At 44.7% G+C, this 21626-nt stretch overlaps 1 protein-coding gene across 2 annotated transcripts in view; it reads left to right on the plus strand.

The window, feature by feature from the left end:
* The window catches only part of ZNF365 (zinc finger protein 365), a 414409-nt gene that overhangs the window by 203696 nt on the left and 189087 nt on the right, over positions 1–21626 (plus strand). For both annotated transcript variants that reach the window (XM_086920085.1, XM_086920086.1), the window contains exon 3: positions 21062–21245. In XM_086920085.1, the coding sequence (XP_086776211.1) occupies positions 21062–21245 (184 nt within the window). The remainder of the gene's footprint in view (positions 1–21061; positions 21246–21626) is intronic.

Consider the following 21626-nt stretch of genomic DNA (forward strand, 5'->3'; position numbering starts at 1 on the left):
CTGTTAGAAATGGGATTTCTGGTTGGCTAGGGCCTGCACCTAAGCCAGGTAGGCCCTAGCCTGCCTGGCTAGGGCCTGGCAGGCCCTAGCCTGCCAGGCTAGGGCACACTGTTACACACTGATGATAACCCCTGCTCACCCCTTGGTAGCTTAGCACAAGCAGTCAGGCTTATCCCAGAGGAAATGTTTAAAGCGTTTGCGCAACACACACTCACAGCAGCAACACACTAGGCACACCACAACAGAAACTCCACACAAGGTTATATAAACATAATCACACATTTACACTGTGCCAACTGGCATGGGCAATATTCACAGGGGATTATATACATGAGAGGGCCAATCGGGCCACTGTAAGAATCTTTAGAAATCACAAGTAGCAATTGTAAATTACAACCAGTGACTACTGGTAAAATAATGACCTCTGCATTATTACATCAGGCATAAAACATATTAGGACCAAACCTCCTAAGCATAAACACATTACGCCCTAGGCCTCATAACCAGACATCACATTAGGCATAAATCAGGGTTCATAAACCATGTCACATAAATCACATTACCCTAACCCTCAGGACCCTAAATACTGAACTGACCCACAGGCCAATTGGCCTTCTACTGGGGCTCAGATGCCCTATGTTCCACACAGTCAGGGCCTTGCCAGTGCTATCCCATTAGCCCCCCTGGCTGCCAATGCAGCAATCAACCCGGCGCAGTTGCACAAGGCTAAACGGGGCAGCTGCCCACTAATTGCTGGGCAGCTGTGAAAATGAGCCCTAGCACCAGCGTGCCTCCTGAGCCCCTCTCTGGGACTCTAAATGAAATGACCCCAAGGAAAAGTATGGGGCTGGCACCACTGTGCCTCCTGACCCCCACTGGGGCTCCTAAGAAACAACTATGGCCCCACGTTGCAGCGGCCCACTCCTGCGGTGCAGCTGTGACCAAGGTGAGCCCCCCCCCTGGGACTCAAAAGCATGTGGTGCTACGGCACCTGGGGAGCCCCTACTCTGGGGCTCCCAAGTAAAAAATGCTGCCCACCAGAAAAGAAAAACGTTGCAGTGGCCCGCAACTGCGGCGCCGCTGAGCAGCCCAATAGACACTGGCACTTTGGGGACCCTGCTCAGTGGGCTTTATACACAAATATGGCCCCCTCGGGAAATGGTGCTGGCTCTGGGGATGTCTTAATGCACATTTGTCCCCAACATTGGAGCGGCCCGTTCTCCTGAGGGACCGCTCATGAAGAGCAGGCACTGGCGATGCAACTCACCAGTGCTGCCAGGGAGCAAGATACCAACACTGTGCACTACAGGCCCGGCTTACCTCATAGAGCGATGTCTCCGCCAATCCCGGCTTCCTGCGGGACTCTTCCGATCCTCTGGCCACACGGGTGCTGTACGCGGGGCTCTCCCTCTTCACCACGGGAGCCCCGCCTGGAATGCTAAACGGGCCCTGCCTGCTCCGGGGCTTTCCCAGTCTCTCGGGATCCCATCCCAGGAACTCGCGGGGCTTCTCTTGCCGTCCGGAAGCGCCGCCCTCAATCAGGCGCTCCCTTGCCTGACTTTCTGGTCGCCGTGCGATCACGGCGGCTGTGTCCTGGGTCGGTACTCGCTTCTAAAATATGCACAGAAGTGGGGTAGGCACCCAGCAGCACCCCACCAAATGCATGGTGGGCACCCGCTCTTTAGATGAGGAGCGCAGGGGGGAACTCCACATGCATGGATTCCCTCACAGCTTTGCGCTGCAGGCACCCACTCCTTGTTCCTGGCAATTTGAATATAGCGCTCACACGGCCCTATGCCCCTCCCAAGTTCCTAGGGTAAAGCTGGGCAAGGAATCCAGTTGGTAGAAACAAAAGTTCTTGGGGCTGGGGACACACCCAGTAGGTGCAGCCAGGCAGGCCAGCACGCAGGGACCCCCAAGAAGCTGCACTAGGTCCCACGGCGGTTCCTCCTCGCAGAGTGTCTCCACCCAGCCCAGGTAAGCACAAGCAGCCTTATGGGGTCACAGCCCCTATATTTATAGGACATTTTCATTTGTCTGTAGAGTACAGCGCTTGGGGAAACCAGTTCCAACTGGTTCTGGAGCACGCTGTTTACCAGGCTCCTCTTCCCTATTGTTAGGTGGGGGCTTGTCATCAGACACACCACAGGAGGCGGAGCCAGCATTGACTAGGGCAGGCACCTTCCTATTCAGGGACCAGGGACTTCTCCCACTACTCAAAATGTAGATGTCCCATTCAGCCTAGTGCTGACTCATCCTGCCCCTCCTGGAGACACACACTCCTCCCAGCCCCTGTCACTCACAATCCAGACATGCAATCCACATCAGGCAGGCAGACACAGCACACAGAAATGCCAACTTCTAAAAGTGTCATTTCTAAAATAGTTATGATAAATGTGCGCACACCATTGCGTATCATTTATTATTCCTATTCCAACCATACTAACCTTGACCAGGCTGCGCCTCTCATATCAGAAATTACCAATGAAACAAGTATCAGGAAATCCCTAATGCATTCCTATGGGAGGGCAGCCCCACAGTAGTGAGAAACCAAAAATTACTGTTTGTCACAACCAGGACAAGTCACATACTAAAGGTGCATGTCCTATCTTTTACCTACAATGCACCCTGCCCATTGGGCTAGCTAGGGCCTTCCTTAGGGGTGATTGGCATGCAATAAAAGGGGGGTCATGGACATGGCACACACTTTAGGTGCCACGTCACAGCGGCAGTAACACTGCACGCACAGGCCCTGCAATGGCAGAGGCCTGAGATAGGTTTGAAAGGCCACTTTGGTGGGTGGCGCAATCAGCGCTGCAAGCCCACCAGTAGCATTTCATTCATCAGCCCTGGGTATATGGGATACCACTTTACAAGGGACTGACAGGTAAATTAAATAGGCCACACAGGTGTTGACCAATCTTACTATATTTAACACAGAGAGCGCACACACTTTACACCGGACAGCAGTGCTAAAGTGCTCAGAGACCTAAAATCACCAACACCGTGTCAGAAAAAAAGGCTTGGAGAAAGGCAAAAAGTTTAGGGATGACCCTGCAAAAAAGGCCAAGTCCAACAAGTACAGATCGTGCACTGTGAGTTAGCAGGACTATAAATGTAAATTGATACTTGTATAGCGCACTACTCACCCGCAAGGGTCTCAAGGCATTTGTACGAATACCGCTGTGGAACCCATCCTGGCTTTCCCTGTGAGGCGTCCACTCCTGGGCACCCCCAAGGTGGAGGCCAGGCATCCTTAGCGTTGTGGGGGCCGTTGTGGAGGCCGTTGTGGAGATTAAGCAAGCTATTGCCCAGAGTTGCAGAGTGGGACTCCATGATTGGAATAGGCACCGAGGCGAGAATTATCAGGTCCGTGGAATTTTTGAGCCCAAGACACGCCGAGGCGGGGAATTGAACCCTAGTCCCGGGCTAGACCTCTGCAACAGGGTCTGCCGCTCTAACCATTGAGTCACACTTCTCCAACATATCCTTAGGGTCGCTCAGAGTCAGTCTTGCTCCAGTCCAAAGTTTATGTTGTCCAACACACACAGTTTTACTTGAGAAAGTATAAGCTGTATGACATTTTTCAAGTGTGATTCACTCCAAACTCTTCCTCTTTTGCCATTGATCTATATGCTGATCCAATTTACAATTGGCTTTGAGGGTCCTAGTAGCTGCCTTCTCGGAGTAGAAGATAAAACAAGGTCTTGGCATAAAATCATGGCAACCACTTTCAGACAAGCTTTTGACTCTCATGTGACACTGACCCAGTTTACTGAGATAGATCTAGGTACACTTAACAACAACATCAGGGTGATAGAGAAGACTTCTACCCTTAAAGTGTCCTCAGGTAATTATGTAAAAACATCTGCTGCATGGTTAACCGAACAGCTAAGAGATGGCAACTGCAATTGTAAAAGGCTCGAAAGAACCTGGAGGACTAACAATAATGTAGATGATAAAGTGGCATATAAGTCTGCCCTGAACCAATTCCTGAAAAAAATCCTGTCCTCATGGCATATTAATTTATCTCTGCAAATTTCCAAAGCCTCTAATGAGCCCAGGGAGAGAATAAAAATATTAGAAACATTATTGACCATCAGTGCCTGTCAGCAATGTCTCTCCTTCTCAGGTGCTATGTGACTATCTGGCACACTCCTTTACTGACAAGTTCCAGAACATTTTTACTAAGCCTTGAACTCTGCAAAGTGGCAGAAAAACTCTGCCGCGCTCCATGGAGTTCCGCCAGCGGCGGAATCTATTAAGTAATATTGCTTGCACTGATTTTTAGTGCCAGGAGTTTGTCCCGTGCTCTAAAATCAGCTATGTGTTGCTGTTTTCTGACGCTCGAGTAGACATTTTACTTGAGCAGCAGCTTCCTTAACGTGAGTGGCAGACTTCTCAACGCGATCGGTTGTGACCTGCCACTACTGCCCACGGTGAGAAATCTCGCCAGTAGGAAGACTAGTGTGTTACTTCCAAGAGTTTTTCAGAACTTCGTACGGAGCTCGGAGTGGGCAGAACTCTGTGAAATCTGCCGGCGGAGCGGAATTCTTTGCTTACCCCTAATTCACAGACAATTTAAGGCGGTCTCTGAGTCAGATAAGCCAGTGACAGCAGGAGTTCCCCATAAATATTGCTGGCCCAGTCTCCATTTTCACCCCTTGCTGTTGATAAAAACCCTGGGGCTGGTGATTAGGCCGTTGGTTACTAAGGTACTACATTTTCTCTGGCCTCAGCCTTGGTTCCTGCCGGATGGAAGAAAGTTCATGAACTTCCACTGCTAAAGAAAGTTGGGGCACACCTGTCATAGCCTTTCAACTATAGGCCCATTTTTCTGCCTAAATCGTTTTGTGAAATTCTGGAAAAACAGGTGAATAAGCAGCTGTAGGCCTATTTGCAGGAGAATTACATATTACATCCTTCAAAGTATGGTATCAGGCCAGGCTTCGGGACCCAGGTGGCTTTTGTGGAGGCCACGGATTCCATCAGGACTAACATTGACCAGTGCAATAAAGCACTGGTGGTACTATTAGATCTTTCAGCTGCCCTTGACACTGTGTCTCCCCAGATTCTTTTAGATCGTCTGAAGGCTACAGGACTGAGGGGTCAGACAAGGCCCTGGCTAAAACTCTTTTTGTCTTATAGACATCAGGCTGTTGGCCTGACTCCTGTCCTCTCCTCCTACCGACAGTTGGAGCATGGTGTTCCGCAAGTTCCGCCTTAAGTCCATCACCTTTTAACATCTACATGGCCCCATTGGCAGCACCAGTTGAAAGATGGGGCTTCATGGTTATATCCTACACGGATGACACCCAGCTGATGTTTTCATTCAATCGTATTGCAAGCTCGGTTACCGAATATTTCAAGGAAAGCCTCGATGGAGTAGTAGCATGGATGACGAATAGTTCTCTCAAACTTAGGGCCTCATTAGGATGGCGGTGAATCCGTATCCTCCGGGCCGGCGGAAGCCACCTCCTGTCATACCATTCATATCGGTGAGATGCAACCTTTCAATACACGTTTTGCACAAGTCATCTCGATCACTTAAGAACACCGGTAGGATGCACTTGTTCAACCCGCATTTTCTGAACCTAGGCTACTCTTATATAGCATTGGTACACCGGCAAGACATGCTTATTTAACCTGCAGTTATGACCACAAGTTTACAGTTGAATCCTAATGAAAACGTTTGGACCGTGTTTTTGAGTATCAGTTATCGATTTACGGCACAGGCATACCAGCAAGATGCTCACCCAATCGGCCTTCCTGAGCACAAAGCCACATTAACAATCTTCTTTTCTTGGGCACTTTTATGTGAATATTTTGCTCCCGGTTTTTTGGGACCGCGTTTTTTAGCATAGGCATACCAACAAGACACTCGCCCAACCTGTATTTATAAGCACAAAGTTACATTAACAAACCTCGGGGCATATTATCAAGGGGGTTTATCTCCGCTTTTTTGGCTTTAAAAGCCAAGAAAGCGGAGATAAAATTATCTCCCTATTACCAAGCTGTCGCTAACACCAGTTAGCGACAGCTTGTAGGAGATAGCGACCATCTTGGGCCCCACTTTGCATGTCAGTGATATTTATCACTAATGAGATGCAAAGTGGGCGTGCCAAGATGTTAGAGACTGAAAACAGTCGCTAACATCGCTATCTCCTATTACCAACTTTTGGAGATATTCGCGCTAAGCGGGAATATCTCCAAAAGCTAACACCTGCCCTGAGCAGTTCTTAGCCATGTTATCCAATGGGAGGTGGATAACATGGCTAAGAGCATTTGCTCGATAATGCATGAATATCGCTGACTTTATAGCGATATTCATGCATTTCGGCCGTTTTTTATCGCATTTGCGATAAACCTTGTTAATAGCAAGGTTTATCTGCGATAAAAATCGCCGATGTGCGGCGATAATTTTTGTCTCTAAACAAGTTAGAGACAAAAATTATCGCTAGTTGTTGGTAATATGCCCCCTCTTTTTTTGGGCACTTTTAGGACAATGTTTTGCACTGGGTTTCTTTCACCTCAGTTTTCACTTGTTTAAGCATTAATACATCTTTAACCCACACAAGAGAATTAACTAAGGAGTACATCATAAACATGTTTTTTTCCGTATTGCAAGGCAAATTAGTCATCACAGTATCTCTGGAGATTCATTAATTAATGGGATTTTCACTGCCACTTTATGCACCTAATACCACATTGGACTTTTGCAACAATTGTATTATGGCAAGGGCATGAACAGTGCTGTTCAGTGACCCCAAACTTTCTGCTCCATTTTTTAGGAGGTGAACATTCCCCTGATGAAAGGCTCCCAGCAGCCCGAAATGCATTGGGACTACCAAATTGGAACATAACTTGGATTTTTCAGTTCCATTTTTTTTCCCAAGTTCATAACTTATCGAATCAATGTGGATTACAAATGTTATTCAGAGTGAATAAATTCAATGCATGAAAAATGACTAACCTGCCACAGACTGATTTAATGTAAATCAACGAGCATTACGCTGTGCACTGAGGGGACACCCCCCAGAGGGTGGTGCTATTCTCAACCTTATCCCACTTATCACGTCCCTTCATATGTTAAAAAAAGAGAGGAAAACAAACAAAGCAGTATATTGTTATTTATTTCAAATACAGTATCATTAATAATGTAAGTTTAAGATGAATATAATTATTGATGCATATTAATAGTTTAAGAAAAGTGATTTTTTGATTTGTATTGGATATCGGTATGTAGTAGGTGCATATTAGCGACACGTCTGGTGTTTTTTGTAGAGACACTGTAAAGGAGGAAGAAAGGAATCAAGCATTGGCGTAAAACATAGTAGAAGATGATGCATAGAAGGATTGATGTTTCGCCACATTTAAAGAGGAAGAGTGTTCTGAGATGGGACTACTTAGTGACTACAGTGTTCTAGATTGATGTTAATGTTTTGAAGTTCTTTGAAGGCACTACAGAAGTGGCATTAAAAGATCTTACTCATAATGTTAGCCTCTGTGTCTTTAATTGAACCTTGATTCTCTATTCATTTTAGTCAGGGAATTGCCATTCTCCTTTCCACGTGAAGGTAAATGTCCTTTTATCGGACCAATATGCAAAGGCTGTCGAAATGAAAAACATTTATCAACGGTTTGCAAAGCGAAATAAAAATTAACGGCGTTGTGAAGAGACAAGAAGATGGATGCTAGAAAGTGGCAGAAGCACTTTAACCAGTCCCACAAGGCCAAAGGGCATCATCGACTAAGGCAAGTGAAAACAAAACTACGTTGATTGTTATCAAATTTATCGTTCAACGGTTCATTGAGTGACGATAAGGAAAATGGGTGCATAATGGTGATGTCAGCTATAGATCGACATGCGTATGTAGGGTTGGCTACTTGCAAGAAAAAACACAAGTCTGAATATAATCACCACATGAAGAAACAAAGCTCCTTTGGACATTGTCCTAAAATCACGCTCAAGGTGAAGGCCCTACAACTTTCATTATAGACAGTGGTGCATCAATAAACATCATGCCAGCAGAAAAATACAAAGAACTGTCTCTGATATTGCGTCTTACATTGTCAAGAACTAAGGTGTACACCTGGGTAGCTTCTACACCCTAAAGGATCCTTTGTGGCGACCATGCGGGAAAAGAAAACAATGGTGCAAGTGCCGCTTCATTTACTCCCAGGTACTTCGTCAAGTGCATGCTTATTAAGTTTTGAGACTGTCCATGGACTTGGGAAACTTAAGACAATGAAGGAACAGCTTAACATTAATGAAGATATTCGCCCTGTTACACAGTGACGCCATCAAATTGCTTCTCACTTATAGGACGCTGTTGAGAAGGAACTAGAGACACAGTAAAATCATGGCATCTTCAAACGCTCTACTCGTCTTACTGGGTTTCACACATTGTGATAGTGCCAAAATAGGACAGAGGGTATTCAGTGCACATTTGTGTTGATATGCGACAGGCTAACAGAGCAATTGACAGATAAAGACATCCAAGTCCACACATTGCAGACATGATCACACAGCTGAATTGCACCAAAGTCTCCCGCCTTGATCTGTACAAAGGTTACCATCAACTTGAACTGGAAGAAAACTGTAGGTACATTACTACTTTTTCAATGCATATTAGTTTGTTCAGCAGCTGCAGGAATATTTTTCTTTGAGTAATTCAGCCTGTAACACATGCTTTTAACTACAGTGATGATATGCTGGTGTTTAGGGCTACACAAAAGGAACATGACAAATCACTTACACAAGTATGCCATCTCCTTGCTGATGCACGTCTCACATTAAATGCAAATAAGTGTAAATTTCACAAAAACAGTGAGATGTTACATTTGAATGGTTATCTGAAAATGACCGAAGTTTCAAGAAAATAAAACACACAATTGAAGTAGCAACTGATATGCCTCACTTTGATCCAAAATTGCATACAGAAATTGTGGTGGTTGCAAGCCCGATGGGGTTAGAAGTGGTCCTTGCTCACCATAATGGACAACAGGATTCTTAGAGACACATTATGGCCTATGCTAGCCGACGTCTATCTCAGACTGAACATGCTCATTCTCAACAAGAGAAAGAAGGCTTAGCTCTAGTATGGGCTTGTGAACACTTGCATGTTTTTCTGTACGGAAACACTTCACCCATGTCACAGATCATCAAGTGTTGCTCACCATTTTTGGAAATCCAGATGCCAAAGTGCATCCTCGCATGGAGAGGTGGGGGTTGCGTCTGCTGGAGTATAATTACACCATCATGCACTACCTGGTGAAAAATAAAAACCCCACAGTCTAATTTTCATGAGTGAGGCCTACATCAATTTCATAGTAAAGTTGAGTGCGCCTGCAGCTCTTTCTGTTGAACAAATTATGACAACTACTACTACTGACAAAGACATGCTGAAGCTCAAGGAAATCATTACAACATAATCATGGAGTAAGCATTCTCGACCTCTTACAGATGATGTTGAATACAGAAATTGAAAAATTTCTATGAAGAACTTTCTGTAACACACAATGGTGTTATACTAATAGGAGCAAGAATAGTTATCCCTTAGAGCCTGAGGCAACAAGGTACTGAACTGGCACACGAAGGACAAAGTTCTTCATGTGCCAGTTAAATAACTTGTTATATACACATCTAAAGCATTTCATGGCCCCTGTTCTTTGGATGCATTCACATTTATCAATTTCACTTTGGGGGACCAGTCTCCAAACACCTGCAACTTTAGCTTATACATTGCTCCAAGGAGGTTATTTTGGAGGTTATCACCAGTTCAGCTGTATCCGTAATGCTGATTATGAGCAACATGGACTTTCCACATCTGAGAAGTTAGCCGGCCACCTCCTCATTGCTATCTTGAGCATACTCTCGATGTTAGTATTCCTCTTTCTTGTTGGGAAATCATCAGAAAGGCTAGATTTCAATGACAACTAGAAACAGAGGAACTGGAAGTATTTTGGCCTGGTCCAGCACATATACTCCCTTGTAATAGTTCAAATACGTGGGCGTGCCTTTCATGTGGTAGATTTCAATGACGCCAGCTCCACCATTAGTGCCTTTTCCAGTCGACATGATGTGGTTCTAATAATAGCCTTGTACCAATAAGAGATATAATACACTTGAACTGCCACATATTATCCCTCTAGTCTGGGCAACCCCACCCCTCCTTTGTCATAAGGTAATATCAACATATCACACCCAAATGTGGCCTGGGATACATTCCATACAAGCTGTCCTTGTTTTTCTCACTCAAATGACTCCTAGTTCCAGATGCATTTGCTTAGTGATCCACTGCTTCTTGGGCTGCAACATTGCCAACCTTCACTTATTGTTCTATTGTTTGCCCATTTTAAGTATCCAGTTGCTCACGAATGCTGCTGTGTTATAATTGTCCCTGTGCTCCCTCCCAGTCTCAAGAGAAAGTTAAAAATGGGACTGTGCCTTAAAACTTGTAGTTCCTGTTAGTTTCTAGTTCCTAAAGGTGATGAGCTCTCTACTGTAAAGGTATGTAGCCTCTCAAATTGGCTAATTGGATTCCATAAACAGCAAAGCCCAGAGTAACTCCAACTCCGCCCCTGACAGTGCCAGGCCCTATAGAGCAATGGGAGGGCGGTGTCGGGGGCACAGTACTTAAGTGGTTCGCCTCTTTTCTGAGTGATCATCAGAAAACAATTTGGTCCCTTCCCTTTGTGGCCCACATTCCCCCAATGAAGGTGGGGGTCCCGCAGGAGTCTATCTTAAGCCCATCACTTTTTAATAGTTATATGGCCCCCTTGCGCTTTTAGCTGAGGCACACAGCACAAAAATAGCATCATATGCAGATGATACTCAACTGCTGTTCACTTGCGACAAAGGTGTCGATTTTAGAGGCGACAAAATTAACATCTGTCTGACTGAGGTCTTCTCCTGGTAATGATTGGCAAAACCAATTAAAGTGTAACCCAGAAAAGTCTGAGATTATCTTTTTCGGTTGTCCGCCATGCGAAGTGTGGCACCAGTAGTGGCCTCGGAATATATCCTCTCCCCACAGCCCCAGTTAGTATTGTGAAGAACCTAGGGGTCAAGTTAGATGCCTCCTTATCTATGAAGGCTCAAATCCAAACTTTCGCTGGCACCTGTTTCGGCATGCTTAAAATATTATAAAACATTTTTCCCCAGCTACCGGTCGAGACTGAAGTCCAAGCCCTAATTGTGTCTAGGCTGGATTACGTCAACATCTTGTACCTGGGCCTACCTGAGTACTTACTTATTTGCCTGTAGGTGGTTAGCATGCGGCAGCCAGAGCTATTCTCATGGTGGGTCCCAGAGCACGTTTGACTTTACATCTGAAGGCCTTGCACTAGCTACCTGTCTGGAAGAGGATCCAATTTAAAGCTCTGGCTCTGGCATTTATGGGTTTTTCATGGTGTGGCTGCAGTATATCTTAGGAGAAGGGTGCAGCATTATGTGCCGCAAAGAGCCTTGAGGTCCTCAGTGCAGTTTCTGATGTCCATTCCTAGGTTTGTCCGCTCTCGTGTGGGCGGTCGCTCCATTCAAGTGCTGGCTGCCCACTCATGGAACTGTCTGCCTCTACCAGTTAGGCAGGTCCAGGATCTGATCACTTTCAGGAGACAGCTAAAAACCTGGCTTTTCCAGGAATAGTTTTTCTCTTTTCTTTCCTGCTTCGAGCTCTGGTGCCTGTCTTCGGTGGTCCTTCAGCGCCGCTACACACTGTGGAGTAGCCGTGCACTTTATAAGTACCTATTTTTCTTTAATTGGATTTGTTAAACTAATATAACGGGATAAACACTTTAACCCCTTCAGTGCTCATGACAAGGTCAACTCGTCATGGGTTTTACCTGCCCTGTGCTTATGACGAGTTGACCTTGTCATGAATAATGGAAAAATGTAAACAGCAGCACCCAGAGGGAAAACCCTTAGCAGCCAAAGTGTTAAAAATAGAGAAAATTACATAGGCGACAATAGACAGCCCTAGCAGGTACCATGCTCTATTGGGATATCACCAACCAAAGCACAATTTAGAACCAGATCAGCTTTTACCCCCAATGCAATTATTGAATCAGCTTAGTGAATTAGGAAGTTTCCACATATCCACATTTCACAAAGTCAAAATGCTTTCTTGAAATCCAACCACCACACTGGCACAGGGAGCAGGGGAAGTTCTGTTATGTTTGCAAATTCCCAAAGAGTGTAAGGTAGACCATTATTAACCCAGGATAAGTCTGGTTTGGTTAGTACACATTAAACCAGAGTTTAAAGGGGGCAGCCCTAAATATAGAATCAGAATACAAGAGCTGCCTAGTTGGAAGCAGGAACATGCTTCTACATCCCTTATAACCTCCCAGTTGCAGCTTAATCACCATGTAAGTGCTGAACAGCCTATGCAGCCACTGCTAGGTGGCTGCTTTCCGGCCCAAGCTTAGTTTCACCTTAATGCACTATACATCAATTGTGGTCGACCAAATATATACAGTCCTTATTGCTGGAGGCCCTCTTTCACTGCCTGCTTCATCAATGTTTAGCCTGATTCTAAATCTCCATCTTTCTGCACTTCTGCTATGTCTGTCCCACTGTATTCAGTGTTATCAGTGTCTTGTCCTTGTTTAGGATGATTTGGTTTTGTCTAAGAGCCTATTGGACACAGTTGAGCCATCTTCAGAATCTCCTGTGAAGGTGTAGCTTTCCTTATTATAAGTGAGCTCTCTATTATTGTGACAAAGGTTCTCTTAAATGCTAGTTAATTGCTCCTCACAACCAGGAGTTCTCATAGATTGTCTGTAGATTCATATTAGATGCTGGTTCCAATATCATTAGGCAAACTATTTACTTGGAACCTTTTCGGTGCTAGAGAAAATAATGACCACACTGGTCCCAGATGTCTGAAGGCTGAGAAGATCCTGGAACATCAACACCTAGGGGGAACTTCAGCTCGGTTCGGCAGCACAATTATTTCCATTGTGCTTTGATCATTGTCTTCTTTAAGCATTGGACAAATGTTCCTCTTCTGGTGGGGGCAATTTCTCTATTCACTGCTGATTTGCTTCTTTAGAAAGGCCGTAAGTAAAATGTTCTTGTTATAGTGACATGTTTTGTATGTTCAACTTCATCCTTGAAGAAAATGTTCATCATTTGACATTAATCCATGTTATGCTTTGGTGTAACGGACAGGGTGGGGGTCCAGGAGTTTCATAATGTTTCCTTGGAGGCATAAGCTGTGAGTTTTTAACAGCATGGGTATCTTTTTTCTTCTGTTTACTAACCTTTAGGTTTTGTTTCCATAGTGACGCTTAAGCACTTTATAATTGGTTTTTAATACCTTACTATTCCATTCCATTCTTCTTTTTTAGGTTTTATAGTGTCTTTTTTAGGTTTTGCCTGCAAGTGCTCACGTAGTGAGCATGCGCTAAAAAACCTTTTGAGTTCTATGTCGGATCGATGACCCGCCTCTGTCTCTCATTGGCTAGCTCCATAAATGGAGGCTAGCCATTGGGAGACAGAGGCTGTCAATTACGCTTTCCCCTGAAAACGCGATTCGGGGGCGTTTCTCTGACTTTTTTTAAGCCCCGCCCCTTTGTCCTGGGCCGCGCTGTGATTGGCTGCCGGCCCGGGACACCCCTGTGACGTCGGCCAATCACAGCACGGCCCGGGACCTGACTTGTTGTTTTTGTTACTAGGCCCATCACGCCCCTAGTTTTTTATTTTATTTTAGCAGACACTATAGAAAGAACTATTATAAAACAAGTGAGGTAGCAAGCCACTGGGAAGCTTCCGAAAACCGAGTACCATAGACTATTTAAAAGTACGCACTTTTTATGTTCCCAATTTTTTTTAAATAACCCCAAGTTCCCCATTTTTTCAAAATACCCCCAATAAACTGGAATATGATCAAAAATAAGAAACAGGGCTAGGGGTAGAATAACTCATTACGCACATTTTGTTACGATTTACATTGCTGAAACGTGATTGGCTGTGGTTGATAACTGCAGGGAATGAGTAATATCGGATGAGTATTCAATATTACATGGCATTCCTGAATTAAAACGTACCTTTTACCAGAATGAGACCTGATGGTTATTTCAAAATCTGAACTTGCTTATTTCAACCAAACCCTGACGCGCGTTTCTCGCTATGATGCGTTTCAGACATTTTAAAGCGCGCGTGGTCAATTAACAGCCGCAATTTGTCAATAATGCTCGCGAGGGCTGATGTGCTCGAGAGCGCGCCGCTGCGGTGAAAGAAAGGTGCAAATAATTGTTTTGCGAGCTCGGCGCGTGAGACCGCTGTAATCACGGAGGCTGATTTACAAATGCAGCCTTGAAGCTTTCTCAGCTTCCTGCGGAGCCGGAGACTGTTACTTTGGCACTCGTTGCCGTGCCCTTGTAATCACCGCTCAAAACTCTGTCCTGCGCCTTCCAATCGGCGCCCCCTTGATTGAGCACCTCACTCTGTGCTAACAAGGTGTCCTCGGGTTCCGAGCAGGGGCCGCAATCGGGGAATTGTTAATGGGGCGGCTCATTAAGAGTTGCTCCACTAGTTTGGGTAATTTAGTAACTGTCGAAACTGCGAGTTGATTTCTGCTTCACAGAGGCCTGACATTGAAATATGGAACAGATAACATATCAGGCGGCGAGGGCCTGTTAATAATCAGTGCAGGCTTTTATGACGTCAGCACATTAAACGTGACAGACTCTACCTCAATTAGTAAGAGCAAGCATGTGTGGACGCGAGCAAGGGAGAGTACACAGGTAATGCCAATACATACGTCATCAAAATAACCCATTTTGTGACCAAACATTGATGCGAATTTCAGGGTTTAAGCGGAAACAGTGTTTCATAAAATGCATGTACACATGCTTAGGCGTGTGAGAGAAGCTGTGTGTTATATGCGTATGTCTGTTCACGTCGATGTCTATGTACTTTTGTGTTTGATATTGTGTATTTGTGATTTTGTGTGATTGTGCGTGGAACATGTGTAATTGAGAGCAGGTGTGGGTCTGTGAGAGAGTGTAAATGTTTGGCGTGTTGGTATGTGTTAGCTATACAGACCGGTCTTTATGCAGTGGAGTGTGAGTGTGTAACTGGACATGCGCGAGTTGGAAACGTTAATATGTGTGTGTATGTGTGTATGTGGACAAAGATAGAGATATACACAGGTATGCACATAGCCAAAGGATAGATGGGTGAGAGTAAGCATGCCCATATGTTTGACAGTGTGAGACTTGATGAGAGTAGAGTGAAAGAGAGTGTGTATGAGCACGAGTGCTTGTGAGTGCAAAAGGGTGTGTAGAGACCTTCACAGAGGCATTCAGTCAGCCAGAGAGAGAGAGAGAGCTACAGGTAGCCGGAAAGGCACACATAGATTGGAAATGGATGGATGTGTGGATGCATAAATGAATGGAAGAATGGACTGACGGTGGGCGGATAGATGGAATGTGGATAGATGGATCTATGTATGTTTGTATGTGTGTGTTTGTGGGTGTGTTTGATGGATGGACGGTTGGCTGGTTGGGAGGATGGACGGCTGAATGGTTGGAAAGACGGATGGATGGACTGATGCATGGACGGAATGATGGCTGAGTGAGGGAATGCATGGACTTTTAGAAGGAGCATATATATTGACAAAATGTACCTGAGGTGACAAATATTGATCATTATAATGATATAAAACAGTGTATATTATTTGGTGAAGTACATCATGTTCTACAGTGCACTTAGTAGTTCATAATATTGTTAAGTTAGAATATATTTCAACAAGAGGTACATACTGAATACATGCACCGGATTTCACAGTTGAACACAAATTGGTACTGGAGAGCAATAGGCAAATGCTGTATTTATTTGTTAAAATCCATTGCTGTTCATACTGTTCTGTTAGCCGGGTCTGGTGCAGTGATGTAATTGGGTCTGTGGTTTAAATTGTACAAATGTATTGTTTACCACACCATGCAAACACAACGCACTCTCCCCTCTTGCCCTCATGCGGTCTCTTCTTAGCACACACACCAAATCACTCTCCTGCCCAACTACCCACAAGCAACCTCCATCCACGCATGTAGAGGCCATTCCATAGAGACAACATCAACAAAACATACGGGGGAGGACCAGAGTGCTCTGCTGCTCTCCTACTTCCGAGGAGACATGTGGAAGAGATAAGAGCTTTACATTTTCTCGCACAACGACATTCATGAGGTAGGGGGCCAAGTGTGTGTGAGTAGGAGAGACTGTCCGGGGTTCAGGCCGTAGCTCAGTTGAGACCCCAGGTTATTGCCTCCTTTTCTAATTGTCTGAAAAATGGTAGCCTCAACATGGGTGGGGTGATCAGCATGCATGGAAGCCATTTGTTTTCTTGCCTGCTGGGACCTTGCATCTTCTCCAGCTCGTCTCAACCAATTTACTTCCTGCCTGGGTGCTGGTGGTCGTGTGTTCGCCAGACTACGAGGACAGAAAGAAACCTAGTACCATGCGGATGCATGTATGGGTGGGTATTACCATGTACTCATCAGTGTGTCTGCGTTTGTGAGCATGTATGCATGTATGTTGGTCTGTGGTGGGTGGCCTGTGGAACAATGGTGATGGTGGATTGTTGTGATTCTCTGTGACATTATGATGGCCACCACAGGCAGAATGTTGTCCCTAGTATATTATGGACTTTGTTAGCCCTATGGTGGCAATCACTGCCGTTTTGGTGGACAGGCCATATTGTTAGCACCTGTGGCATATTGTTGCTTGCCATGGCATTGTAGTGCCCACTCACATAAATGTTGCCCTACAATATTGTGAGCATTCATGGCATTATTGTGGCCATCGATGGCACAGTAATGGCCCACATAAACGTAGTGGTAGTTATCCCTGGCATTATGGTTGCCTGCATTGGGATTCTGGTGGCCAATCCCAGCATATGGTCGACACCCTTGATGTGTTTTCAGCTTTCTTGACATAATAATGGCTATCTTAATTAAAGTTTTATTCATCCCAGGCATAGTGGTGGCCATGTCTGCTCTACATTTTATGGATACTCGTGACACCTTGACTGCATTTTTAGGTCGAGTGGACCTGATAGCACAAGCTGTCTAGCTGTCTAGTCTAGCATCAGCTTTTAAGTGTTGTGTGAGACACGGCTGCTTGCACAGAGCTGGGTGAGGGATGGGCCTACAGCACAGGGCGAGGAGCTGTGTATGGAGACGTTGGTGTCCTGATGAGCAGGGTAGTAGTGCTGTGTGCAGGGGTAATGCTGCAGGGAGGAATGTGGTGCTGTGTGAAGCAAACTTTTTGTTATCATTTCGGTGGGTTCTGCTGGGTGGAAGAGTAATGCTGAGGTGAGCACATCCCAGTGCTGTGAGGAGCAGTAATGCTGTTTTGAGGAGAGTGGATAGTGCTGTGTTTAACAGTTATTGTACAGGGAGCACATTGCACCATTGCTGAGCTGGGAGTGCACCGCTCAGTTCTTCCGTAAGTACGGTGTGTAGTGTCCCATTGAGCCTTCATGCTGTAGTGCCCACGGTACATTCTGATGCACAGCACTGCAAGTGGATACGGCAATGCCTGACGAGAGCATCCCATATTATCAAGCAGTATGCTTTCTGGAGGGAGCCTTATTGGGCAAACTGAAATCAAGATGATCGTCAAATGAAGCTTGATCCAAGTCTGTTACTGCCAAGGAGGTCTGTGATGAGAGGGCACAGCATGCAGCCTGCCCAAACAAGGTTTTGTAGTTCACTGCACACAGCCAGAACATGCTAGGATTGCCTGGTAAGATCTCTGTCTATTGTAGAAAGAGTTTACTGTGAGATCACTGTCTGCTGTCAGAACATACTAAAATTGAAGATGTAAGGCCCAAACATGTCACCACAAGATTCTGTAGTTAGTTTACTGTGTGCACCCAGAACTTGCAAGGACTGTATGGTTTGGTGGCTGCATGCCGCAAGAATGTGAAGATCGTGCTGGCATGGTCCAACAATGCGGCCGACTCTCACAAGAAATCAGTGGCGAGGTTACTGGATTCAGATACAGCATGCCAGTATTGAAGAGGGAGGTTGCTGCAAGCAGCTGTGACAGGTGATGCCTGTTGAGGCGAAGTCCATACATACAAGCGGCCCACACTAGGATTGTATTGGTGGGTTAGTGAATGCAGTCAGCCTACACAAGAAGGTGTTTGGGAATTGATGCAGAAGAACATGTGAAGAGTACAGAGGTGAGGTCCATTTACGCAGCTAGAACATGCAAAGCTTGCAGAAGGAGGGCCCTATATGCATCCAGGACCTGTGAAGGTGGCAGAGGTGAGGTCACAGCCACCCTCTGACAGATTCTGATTCGGCATCCTCATGAAGTCAGAGTACCTCAATGTTGCATGATAAGGTAATTATGCTGCCAGAACACACGAAGCTTGATTAGATGAGGGCGTTGCATGTAGTCAAAATCATGGCAGAGCTGTACTGTGACATACTGTTGGTGGATGCAAACTGAATATGGATTGCTTTGTGGCTATTTCTGTGCTTGCAAGTAGCTGCCTGCACATACAGTGACTTGATGTTGGTGCTTGTTTAAAGAGAGATGACCCCTCTCACTGCTTGGATGAGTTAGAGTGAGGGATGCGACTCGAGGGCTTCTCACACACACTCTTGTCCAATCTCATTCAACTCTCTTCCTTGGTTTTCTGTCTTTATTTTTTGTCCCTTGTTTTTGTAGTGGCTTTCCTAAAACGGGTCCTTTTAGGTTTGTGTGTTGTGTCGCACATTGCCTAGTTAACTTTGCAGAAGTCGTTATCTCTTTATATTAAAGTGTGCTGAGTTTGGAGGACCAGGCGAAAGGGGATGTGTGTGGATCTCTGTAGAAAAACTGCTAAGTCGTGCACCATTCTGTGATGAGCCTCTCTACCGTTTTTATTATCCATTCCATTCTGGGATCCCAGACATGGTTCCTAGGGTTATTTAAAATAAGATTTTGATGTTCTTCATGTGATAAGCCTGTTGTAAGACGCAGTCTCAAACATTTAAAACACTGCCAAAAGTTAAGCCTGTTTTGAATTATATGCATTTTTTCTTTACATTTTTGCACTTTTTTTTCATTTTGACCCTTTTTTGCTCAGTTTCCAAGTACTTAGAAATTACTTTTTTAAGAGGTTATCTGTAATGACATGGCTGGTACTCCTCGACTACATACTCCTCTTTGCTTCAAAAGCTGCTAGTGGATGTCTAGCTTGTGCCCCACCTGGAGAGTTGCCTGAGTGTGAAGGTGAGGTGGTGGCGCTAAGAAAAGTTTCCTGAAAAGGCTCTATGTACACACGATGTATGTGTCTGCTGGCATTTTGGAGTTAGGAGTGCAGTTGTTCCTTTTAGGTGTGCATATCAGACACGTAGGTTGCAGTTGATGTTTGTCCTGTACTGTGTATCTTTGTGATGGCACACAGCAGAGGTGTGCCAGTGCAGATGATGGGCATCCGCCCCCTAGTTCCCCTTCCCCTGGCTGTGCTTGATTTCCTGCCACCTGGCTGTGCTTGCTTCTCTGCCCCCTCACTGTGCTTGCTTCCCTGCCCCCTCGCTGTGCTTGCTTCCCTGCCCCCTCGCTGTGCTTGCTCTCCTGAGTGTGTGTGTGGCTCTGGGTGGGTGTGTGTGGCTCTGGGTGGGTGTGTGTGTGTGGCTCTGGGTGTTTGTGTGGCTCTGGGTGTGTGTGTGTGTGTGTGTGTGTGGCTCTGGGTGTGTGTGTGTCTGTGGCTCTGGGTGTTTGTGTGTGTGTGTGTGTGTGTGTGGCTCTGTGTGGGTGTGTGTGTGTGTGTGTGGCTCTGGGGGTGTGTGTGTGTGTGGCTCTGGGTGTGTGTGTGTGTGTGGCTCTGGGTGTGTGTGTGTGTGTGGCTCTGGGTGTGTGTATGTGGCTGGCTCTGGGTGTGTGTGGCTGGCTCTGGGTGTGTGTGTGTGGGTGGCTCTGGGTGTGTGTGTGTGGCTCTGGATGTGTGTGTGTGGTAGTAATTGCTGTCTGCTGAGCTCGTCCGTAGGGTAAAATAGGTCTCACATTTGCGAGAGATTAAGCTAATGGCAATGTAAATGACAAAGCCATTTATTTATGGTTTATCAAAATCAACACATAAATACAAATTTTGTCATTTAAAATGCCAATAGCTCTAACTTTTCCAAAGGCGAAACCATTGCATTGTAAATGCTTGTTCATCTTTTGTTATTAATATTTTTGTTTTTAATGTAAGTGGTCCCTAATTTTTCAGATTTTTTGAGATTCATAAGCTGTTGATGTTTTTTTTTTAGCACTGAAGACTTGGTAATCTGGGTAATCACCCGCCATTAATGATTATATGTTGATATTACGTTTTTTTTCCATGGGTATCTTTGTTTTCCCCATGTCTTTTCAAGAGTTGAAGTGTTTTGTGTACCATTGCTGTTGCGATGCATTGGGATAAGGGATTCTTAGCATCCAAGGAGAATTTCTGTAAGTGATCAGTTATCTTGGCATATTGATCCAACATATTTGTACTCGATTTACTGTGCATTCCCTTATATATTTCCGAAACTAAAAATTATGAATTATGAATTATGAATTGTGTGTATCATAATAATATTCGTACTAGTTTTACTGTGTATTTCTTTATATATATCCTGATCTTAAAAATATGAATTATGGATTGTGTGTCTCATAGTTGCATGTCTGTTGTCAAGCTATGAATATTAGCAGGTTTTTTACAATGTTTCACAATTTGGACTCATGCACATGCTGGCAAAAGCTACAAATGTACAGGTGTTGTTTAAACTGGCAAGAAATTCTATACTTTTATGGATCAAATATCTGCTCTTTGGGGATTGCACCATTTATGATAGACGCATATTTCTTGTGAGAAATCTACCCTTTCATATTTTGTTTATATCAACATATTTGGCTTCATGATCAGAATCATTGGCTATGGACCAAAGTATAATAGCAATGTGAAGCTATTGCTGCGTTATATATCATAAATTATTTATCCTGGATAATAAAGTGGACTATTTGAAGCAAAAGCATTATTTTATAAAGGCTTCTCTAAAATCGTATCATATTCTGTGTGGTTTACAGGGAAGTTATTGCCATAAACAATTTCCTGGAAACTGCTGCTGAGAAAGAGGTTCAAGGCAAGGTGAAGCTGTGCCACTTTATTGAAAATCTGCTGCAGCGAGTTGACTTGGCAGAAAGGCAATTGGAGTATTATCAAATTCAGAAGAACGCTGTACGCAGAAACCAGAACACCAAAGAACCTGTGGTAGGAGCAGACTTTTTCTTTGTGTTTAAAATGTTTATCTTTGCACAGACAAAATGGGACGGAGAATAGATCTAAGTGATCAATATAATGGAAGATACCTAATAGCATGCATCCAAAGCATGCAGCTACACCTGTTAAGGTATTTTCAGAAATCAAGATTTTAATTTTTCTGACCTGTGAAAATGTAATTTTCTTCATTGTGTTCCAGTTTTAATAACTACATTAGGTCTTTCAGTGCATTACCGGTGTCTGATTTAATTAATAGAGGATCACTGTTTCCCTGGTCATAGGCCTCTACAATTTTAAGCAACTCATTGGCTCTTAGTCACCAATAAATTAGTACATTTGCACACATAGAATGCTACCTATGGTTGCGAAACT

The sequence above is a fragment of the Lissotriton vulgaris genome, chromosome 5 (assembly GCF_964263255.1).
Source record: "Lissotriton vulgaris chromosome 5, aLisVul1.2, whole genome shotgun sequence".
Classification (NCBI taxonomy): domain Eukaryota; kingdom Metazoa; phylum Chordata; class Amphibia; order Caudata; family Salamandridae; genus Lissotriton; species Lissotriton vulgaris.